General features: G+C 33.0%; 1 protein-coding gene across 1 annotated transcript in view; it reads right to left on the reverse strand.

Moving 5' to 3' along the window:
• LOC103608800 (receptor tyrosine-protein kinase erbB-4-like) overlaps window positions 1-10,295 on the reverse strand; it is a gene marked incomplete at its 3' end in the record, with an annotated part of 62,313 nt that overhangs the window by 3,778 nt on the left and 48,240 nt on the right. The window contains exon 5 of the mRNA XM_008593194.1: window positions 1,740-1,872. Coding sequence (XP_008591416.1) covers window positions 1,740-1,872 — 133 coding nt within the window. The remainder of the gene's footprint in view (window positions 1-1,739; window positions 1,873-10,295) is intronic.

Genomic DNA, 10,295 nt, shown 5'->3' on the forward strand with positions numbered 1-10,295 from the left:
AAAGGATTTGGGGAAAGTATATCAACTTTAAGTGCATTTCAAGAACATATCAAGATTCAACAAATTTTTCACCTCTGAGGCAAATTTCTAGCTTCAGTATTTAAGGGTTTAAATTGATTCTCTTAAGAATTTCTCTTCTTTTTAGATGGTGGTAGATAATCATAGTTATTTACTTTTACTGAGAGAAAGAGGGGCCCTTCTACAATCACCTGACCTCCAAATGTAAAATAATTTAGTCCTAAGAAGCAACTTTCTATGTAAAATGGGATCTGCTTATAAAACCAATCAGTGTGTGTTCATTTAGTAAAGAAATGACAATTTAAAAGACATTCGTATAAAGTACTGCATTAAAAAATCAAAACAAAAGAAAGCAACAAGAACTCTTCATAACAATGAGCCTTTCTTGCATGTGGTTAAGAGACAGAATTTCTCTTCTACTTATTCAATCACCTAAATGTCCACTGCTGTCCCAAGCCTTCAATTTCTCTCTAACTCTAGGCTACTTCACTTTTCAGAATTCTCTCCTCAACTGCCCCAAAATGACCCTGAGGGAGAATTCTATTTGCCTCCAGCATCCTAGCTAAATTGAAAATATACACAGCACATGGGCTGTGCCCAAACTTTAATTCATGTGTACAAGGTTGAAAGTGATCAAATTGATTGTCTGTAAACATCCAGCTAATGTAGGAATTGCTGCTACGTTTTCCATGTATGTGATTGACTACATTTATTTTGCTTGAACATGTCTATTGATGAGACAATTCATTCCAATTTCAGTTAACTCCAATCCTTAGAAAAATACTTAAACCCATTCCTGTTAGTGTTAAGAGGAAAACTCAGATTATCCCACTGACAATGAGAGAGAAAACAAACCCAGGGTAGGTTAAGTCTCAGAACAGAATTGCTCTGAATTATTCAGGAGGCAAAAATGTGTGTATCAGGAGAAAGAGGTAAGATGAGAGCAGAGAAACGTCAGGTGATAAATAGTCTCCTGTAATTGTTTTCCGCTGTATCCTGTACAATGAAAACTATCAGTTTGCATGCTGGAGAACTCATTGTAGCAATATAAAAGAAAACATAATAATTTATGGGTAATTTACATATTCACAATAACCACCGTACATAATATTAAATGCATCTCATAAATTGTGTAATGTCTGTGTGATTACAACACTAAGTTTTATCTAAAGACTAAGCTCAGTCTTTCACTGCTGGTATAATGAGATCATTGGCTACCAATTTAATTTTCCTAATTAAAGCATACATTGCTTGCCTATCTGTCTATTTTGAACCAGAAAAACTCTCTCTTTTTAACTTTTTTCTAGTTCTGCTGCTGAGATATCCTCTACCCAGATATTTTCTAGTTCTGTTGCTATTGACATATCTTCTACCCAGAGCTTGCTAATGGTTTTTACACACACAAACACACACACACACACACACACAGACGTGCGCAAACACACACACACACACACACACACACACAGTCTTTTCCCCAATACAATAATTTCCTTGAACTTGCCTTCTACCTCCTTGGAGCTATGAACCTGCCTTGACCATTTTTACTGTATACTCTGATTCTTCATCAGATGTTTTTCATATACTAACTATAAAATACGAACCGTCATCAGAAAAATTGAACAGAATGTTCACTTGGGTTGAAAAACTGAATATCATCTAAACTTTCTAAACCAAATGAAAATCCCTAAGCACACAAAAAGGAGAAATAAACACCTCACCTCTGTTTCTAGGAATCTTCTCAAGGCTCTTTTCTTTTTTATGCTCTTCCTTCTAACATAAACTGCAAATGTCAGACCCACGATAACCAGGATGAAGAGCCCACCGATGACTCCAGCTGCAATCAGGGGAGTTCTGTCAACCAGAATGGAAAGAAAAGAAAAAGTATGAAGAGAGAAAAGCAGAGGAAGAGGAAAAGGCAGTTGCATTAATGCATTATCCACATTACAGAGATCTAATAATTTAGGAGAAATGCAAATAAAATACATGAGGGCTTAACAAACACTTTCTCATGTTAAAAACTGTAGCTTTTGGTTTGTTTTATTTTTTAATAATAAACCATGCACACACAACTAATATTTGGGGATGAGCAGCCACAACATGCCATTTGATGAGAAAATGTAAAAATTGCTAACAGAATGAAGAATATACACCAAAATGTTCGGGTGGGAGCATTTAAAATTTTTTAAATTTTAGTATTAGCAAATAAGTGGAAAATACATTTTAACTATATTGTTGTGGTGTATAATTTTATTTTCAGCTTTTGTTCTAAAGCAGGCTTTCTCAACAGTGGCACTATTGACATTTTGGGCTGGATACTGGTTTGTTGCAGAGAACTGTCCTGTTCATTTCTGGATATTCGGCAGCATCCCTGGACTCCACCCACTAGATGCCAGTAGTACCCCCATCCTCCAGTCATGACAATGTCTTTAGACATTGCCAAATGTCTGCCAACATCACCTCCAGTTGAGAACCAATGCTTTAAAGCAAAAATAAGTGGTCCAAAGACATATGAACCCCACACCTTGCGAGTATGAGGGTACCAATGAGAGCTGTCATTGCCAAAAATGCTGTTTGATACTCTGGTTATGACAATTCTGGTAGGACAAAGGGAAGAAGAAAGATAAATAACTGAGTCAGATAGGTTTTCAGAGTGAGGATGACAGGAGTATTATATTATAATCAAGAGTGTGTTTGATGATCATATACTCATAAAAGAGATGTGCATATTAAGTATTATATAAAAAAATGTAAATAGTACCTAAAAGGGATTAGAAAGAGATTGCCTGGAGATTTTTATTCTTAAAATGTTTGTCCAATGTGATGTTAGCAAAGTTATAATTTTGAAACCAATCACTTCTTATTGTTTCCTAAGATATATTTTTCCTTGCTTGAACAGTAATATTTGTGGTTTTTAATTTCTTGTTCTAGAGTAGAGTAGTATCTATGAGCTTTCACTGGTCAGAGTCCTGAAATATATTAATTTTGTGTGCCATAGCAAATAACCTGGAGTGAAACACATAGGTGTTACCTAATAAATATTTGACCACAAAGCCAAGATATGTATTACAACTAAAAAAGAATTTCCTGCATGCTCATGTTTTCTATAATAAAGCACTTAATATCTTATATTCCTATTTTTACAGGAACTTATTTTACGCAGCTACATTTTCTTGGGAAAAAATAAACTACTTGCTCTTGCAAAATAAACTTTTGCTCAAAGATAGATTAGAAATAATGATAGTGGATAGTCCTAAATAAAATCTTAAAATTTTAAAGAGCTCCTTTAAAAAATCTGTGTAACTTCTATCATTGAAGTCAGGTCTTTTGAAGTCAAATAAAACTGCAGAAAAATCTTAAAATATAGTTCATCCTAAAGGTTGCTTTCTGACAGCTCCAAATACTACAGCATGCTGAAATGTTGCTATAATTCAACTAGATTTACCTAAATGGGATTTTTCTAAAGATATAAAAATCTATGCTGAGAAAATTAAACTATAGTGTGGACACAAACTCATCATTGTGATGTGCTTTTGTATGTGCAAGATCGTATTTTTGAGCATGCCAGTTAAATATGTATTTCAGGAAATATTTTAAGTTTTCAAACCAAAGCATAATTTTCAGCTCAAATTCCTAACATATCCCTGAAAAGTCACTACTACAGAAAGGGTAGCATTTTTGTTTCCTCAGCCAATTTTTTTATTGCAAAGGATTTAGTATAATTAAGAATAGGGTCCAACGTGTTTTTAATCATAGATTTAGATCAGACTCTAAACTTTCTCTGCTTATTTATTTTGCAAAACAGGTGGTTCATATTTATGAAAATATATGTCAGTGTCACTGTAATTAAAAGAAAATGCTCTATCTTATCTTTTATTGTTCATTTTTTCTCTTCCACTTCCAGTAGAACCAAACAAGACCCCTATTTTTTTTATCTTATTTCTGTGAAAATCAATCGTAATGTCAGATATCTGGAATAATATAAAATAAGACATTAAACAGTAGTTTTCTCTGGGTAGTATGAAGATGGTGTTCTTATTTTTGTATTTTTACTAATGTGTATTTTCTAATTTTCTACAATGTGTTTATATTTCTTTTGAAATAAACATTTATTAAATTTAAGAAATATAGAAAAATCATTATCTAAAAGTTTAGTTTTTTAGTAATAGTTTTGTTTTCTTTTCTCTTGGATGTTTACTTTGCACTTTCTCAATTAAGGTTTCATTTTGCTATTCCCTGTCCACTTTTACAATCTAAGTACTTCTGCATATATTTTCTATTCATTATAGTTTAATGTATCTGAGACATTTAATTACCATTATGTTTCTTACAATTAACATTACATTCCATAAAACCAAGATAATCTAAAAAGTTAATACTATTTACACCCTTCCTAACTCCCCCCAATTTTGAATATTCTTAAATATTTGCAGGTATAGGGTAGATTCCTATATGTGTGCGTGTGTGTATATATATAAATGTGTATATATATATATATTTTTTTCCCTGAGAGCTAATATTTAACTCCTTATGTGTATCCTTCGAAGAAAGAGTACATAGCTAAAATGCTTTTTTAAATTGTTTATCCCTCTCCTAGGTTTAATGCTGGCTATTGACAACCAAACTGTTTCTGAGAATATTTTTCTTCTGTATGTGTGTCAGAGGAAACTTTATGAGGTCCAGATATGATACTATTGAGATCAGAAGAGTCAAACACTAAGGTACATAGAATATTCTGTAATCAGTTATCTGTAACAGGAGTAGTGTTTGTTGGTTTGTCTTTGGCTGTCCATTAAAATGATTGGGACCCTCTAAAGTATAAAAGATAGGATACTTCAAGTGGCAAATCCAAGCTCAGACTATAAGGATGTGATCAATTGATAGTTTACCTTATTCTGTGATTTGGAAATAGTATAATGCAACCGATATCCTCCAACTAATCAAGAAACTAGTATCCTAGGGATTCTGAATCACATATAAATTTTGCTAATTTATTTAAAAGCATATAATTTGGTTTTCATAATTTCATTTATAAGTTTAGAGACAATTACCATGAATACAATTACCTTATGAAAGAGCAGTGCCTTCCAAAACTATATTACTCATATGAAAAAGTACATACTTAACATTCATTACTATCTTCGAACCATGCTATTTCTCTCACTGGAGAATATATAATGTGAAAGGATACAGAAAGCCTTATTTTTATAAACACCCACACATTTTCCTTCATTGACCTGTTTCCTTCCAGATATCAGATCACAAACAAATCATCATAACTTATGATTAAAACTCAAATGTTTCTAAAAACTATTTTTTATGGAAACATACTGATTATGCATATTAGTGGGGTACAGAGTTTAATATCAATACATGTATGCAATGCATGATGATCAAAACAGGATACTTAGCATATTCATCATTATAAAATGTAATCATTTCCTTATGATGGGGACATTCGATTTCCCCTCTTCTAGCCATTTGATAACATGCAGTAAATGATTGTTAATTATAGATGCCCAGCTTGACTGTATACACATAGAACTTATTTTTCCTACTTGTCTGTTATGTGACCATTAAGCAACCTCTCACTATACTTTTTCCACTTAATGGTTAAGGGCTAGCTATCCTTTAAACATAAACAATGATATTTTCTTTAAAATTGGCAAAACTGGTATTTTGACTAATATAGTTATGGCTAAGAATGCTAAATCTATAACATTCTTTTACAAAGTAAGGCAAGTTAATCACCAAACAAAAAGTTTGTTAAATTTATAATATAGGTATATTTTTCTTCATCTTTTTGAATACATAATAATTTTCAATTTGCAACAGTATCGACTTTAAATCAGAGAGTTTCACTTTTAGAAGCTTGTAAGTTAAACAAAATAATTCGAAGACAGGTCTTCAAGATTTGTTGGAAAGGATTAAAGTTCCTTCGCTGTTTATCTACGGGCACTGAAAGTTAAACTGAAAATGTGTGTGTGTGTGTGTTTAATGTACACTGGAGGTAAAAACAAAAACAACAGGGCAGTCAGATAAATTTAATGGGGCATTTTGTATAATAAACTTTGCAAGTCTGAAAAAATGGTAAAATAGTATCTTTAATATTATTGTTTTATGTTAATCTTTCAAATTCTGCATGATTTTTCCTTAAAGTGGCATATTGTGGAGGAAAGTTGCTTTGGAGTTAGACTGGTCTATGTTTAAATTATGTGCCAGCTTCTAATTAGTTGTAAGTCAGCCTCTAATGAGTTGTAAATTTAGTGGCTCTAACAAATAACTCAGCTTAAATACAAATAAATATGTTTTTACCTAAGCTAATCAAAATAAACTCAGTAGGGAACTACCTCGTCTTTCTCACATTTATGGATTTGATTAATTTGCCTCTGGATTACATCTAATATTATTATTAGATCAAATACCTCTAAGCTTAGGTGAATCACATGTCCCATTTTGACCAGGCCAGTTTCAGTTTATGCTAGTCTAAGGATAAAGAATACCCTTTTCCCTTTTTTACTCTCAAAAGTGAAATAATCATTAAATTATTTAATAATTATTAAATCCTTTATACTCTTGGGCATAAAGTTTATAAATGGCATTCTTCTTTTAGTTTCATTTTGTTTTTTCAGTGGTAAAAGCTTTTTTTTTTTTCCTTAGAAAACTGTATTTCCTTTAAGAAACACGGAGCAAGCAGTATCTATCATTACAGTAACAGTACCTACTGCAATGCTACTCTGTTCCGTCTTCCTCAAAACAGTTCCAATTTGAAATAAGAGACCTTGAGCACCAGGAAACATTGAAATTCCCCATAAGACATTTTGAGGGTTACTGCCTAGGGCAAGTAGCACTACATTGACAGAGTTCCTTTTCTCTTGCAAATTGTGCTTATTCTGACCCAGAATTCCACCTATTCTATAAATGTGACACATCTTTCCCTTTTGAGCAAATGAAAGCAATTTGGGTCAGACTTGGAGGTAGACATCAGTTGACAGTTACAGTTTTACTCGCTGAGACCTAGTGTATTGCAGTATGTCTGTGTCCTTTGATTAGGGCTCGAGAATCCTCTACTACATTTTAAATATGACCAGAAGTGTAAGATCTGAAGCAAACGAAACACAACATACTCTCCCTCCTCCTAAGCACATCTGAATGTTTTTTGACTTGTCTTCACGTATTAAGATAAACCTTTTTTTCCAATATTTTTCATTATGTGATTGTCACATTTCATTTAATAACACAGTGTTGCAAAAGTATTTCAGTAGAGATACTACCATTAAATCAATATGTAATGTGATCTGATTATTCTTTATTTCTAGGATAAATTTCTGAGAAAAATTTCTGATAGTTTCATAATAATTCCTTCATTCTCTTTATAGGCAATATTGATACTTATATATCAGTTTTTGTTTGTTTTTTACAATGTTTTGGAAAGTACACAAACTTGTACATTTGTTTTTGAGTCCAACATTCCCATGGTTAAGGACACCATCCTGAGAATATATATAATATACTTGTAAGTTTCTACACCTGTGAATTTCTACAAGTAATGTGTTGAAAGGGAATTAGATAAGATGAAACTTTTCTAAAAAAATCTTTTCTTTAAAGATTTTTTAAGAGTTCAGATAATTTTTGGTGTTCAGATTTATTCTTTCATAGTTTATACCTATTACACAATATCATAAATATCTGTACTAATACAGTACTTTTATCACCATCTATATACTATTACCTGGATGGGATATTTATAAATATGTTTATTGGCACAAACAAAATATTGTAAACAGGGCTGGATGGTTAGTTAGTTGGTTACAGAGTGGTACTGATAACAGCAAGGTCCTGGGTTCGATCCCTGTACCTGCCAGCTGCCAAACAAACAAACAAACAAACAAACAAAACCTCTCCTGTCTCTCCCTATACAGATACAGATATTAAATATTTAATTACAAAATAAATTAACCACTAAGTATTACTATATCCTATCACCCATTTATTATATAAACAGGATAATCTGAAGCAATAGGCCAAAGGATTAAAAAATTGAAAATACAGTTTTTACAACTTCACTTACAAAATTATTCAACATACTAAGGAATTTATTAGTTTCATAATAGAGTAGAAAATATTACATAAACACTGCTCTGTGAAGGATGGTGAGAGGGGAAGAATTTATAGGCACCGTTCTTTGTTCCCATATTTTAACATTTTTCTTCACCTCAAAACCCCCTTTTATTCTAGGTACTGTCATTTCAGAAATCTGTGTAGCTAACAGAGCTTATATTCTATTGGCTAGTCATGTTTACCTTTATGTATCATAGCATTTGTGTTATGTTTATTGGGCACAGATTTAAAGCAGTCCTATTTTCAGAGGATTTACAAACATTTTTTAAATAGTAGCTTAGCTTGTTCTCTTATACACAATACTGCATATAAAGCAACTTTGATTTTTTTTCTATACTTTAGATTCTCCAATGCTTGCCTTGGACTAAAAAAAAAAAAATGATAAAATGCTCACAAAGGGGCAGTAAGGAAATGTCCTTCTTTAGAAATATCACTCCTCGGGCCGGCCCGGTGGCGCACTGGAGAGTGCGCCGCTTGGGAGTGCGGCGGCGCTCCCGCTGAGGGTTCGGATCCCATGTGGAGACCGGTTCCCGCTCACTGGCTGAGCGCAGTGCGGGCGCGACACCGAGGGTTGCGATCCCGTTAGCAGTCAGTAAAAAAGACAAAAGGGGAAAAAAAAAAAGGAAATATCACTCCTCTTCATTCAGATGATGTGTTTTCTACTTATATTGGCCTACTGGCAGCCTTGTTTTGTGCTGAGGAGACCTCGAAGTATACATGGGGGAGTTGGCAGACTTCAATCTACTTAAGATTTGGATGGAATGAGATGGGAGGAGACTTTGAGAAGGTGGTACAATCATGAGGAAAATAGTAGAAATTTGGATGTCTTTATAGGGTCACTGAACATTTCTCACAGGATTAATGAACAAAAAACTACTTTTTAAAAGATATTTTGTATGTATTATGCCAAAAAATTCTTTGAACGTAATTGATAATTTATGTATGATTAAATCTGAACTTTATATATAACCTGTCCAAGAGCACAGCATTCTAAGTGGTTAGTCAAGATTTCACTCTGAGCATGTTTTGCTCCAAAGTCTTTTCTCCTTCCATTAACACATAAAAATATTAGGAAAATTATTCTGGTAGCAAGTTGTAAGGTAGGTAAGCAGGGAAAAGAAGATACATTCAAGAAAACTAGTTTAGCTGACTGTTTTAATAGTCCTCATTAGTAGTAATGAGACAGATTAGGAAAGTTTAGAGGAAAATACAGACGAAAAAATATTAACAGCATAATTTTTTTTAAAAGAGGATAATCTCAACAGTGGAGAGAAACAAATGAAAAGTCAGAAATGAGTGGACTCCCATGCCTGAGGTAGTATAAGACTGACGATGCCATTCCTGGATATGCAGAAATCAGGAGAAAGACATCTGGACAGGAGAGAAGTGTTGAGTTCTTTTGAATCTATGGATTCGAAGTGCTGAAAGATGTTCAAAATCTACCTATTTTACTCCACTTCGAAAATTTCTGTATATTTTAGTTCTTTTAATTTTAAGACCTGTTCCTGTGTGGATTTTATTACTAGCTTCACATTTTTAATTAAAGAGAGTCGCAGACAGCATAATGTCATTACCTTTAAGTTTTTCTCGTTCTTTACTTTTTTGTCTGGGAACGTTCAACATGCAAAGGAAGAAAAGGGTGGCTCTAGGGCTTTTAATCTTTTCTCTTTTCCTTCCTCCCCCTTTCCCTTTTGTTTTGCTGATACACTATATTGTTTCATGTGGTTTGGCATCTCCCATTAAGATGAATTCTAGTGTTTCAATTTGTGTTTGTTTTTATCTTTTTACTAACCTTTTCAGACCAATCATTTGCAAGAGTAACAAACCTTTAAAACACTTAATACATTAAAAAATCCGGTTCCTACTGTTGCACATAGAAGTACTGTTTATCCTGGTAACACATGTTTGAGCCAGATGCCTTAGTAAGCTTAGATGGGTCTCATTGTTAATTTGGGGGCCTTCCTGGCATCCCATTTTTGGAAAATTTAAAGTGCACTAAATATTAAAACTCAAAACAACTTCTTTAATTAGAAAAGAGAGTTAAACACAGCTATGGTGAAAGAGGCCACTTCACATAGTTTTTAATAATTTTCATAGGAACAATCTCACATTCCAGATATAAAGTAGTAAATGCTAATAAGTAGCTTGAATTTTAT

Source organism: Galeopterus variegatus, unplaced genomic scaffold, assembly GCF_000696425.1.
Source record: "Galeopterus variegatus unplaced genomic scaffold, G_variegatus-3.0.2 Scaffold8864, whole genome shotgun sequence".
In the NCBI taxonomy this organism is placed as follows: Eukaryota; Metazoa; Chordata; class Mammalia; order Dermoptera; family Cynocephalidae; genus Galeopterus; species Galeopterus variegatus.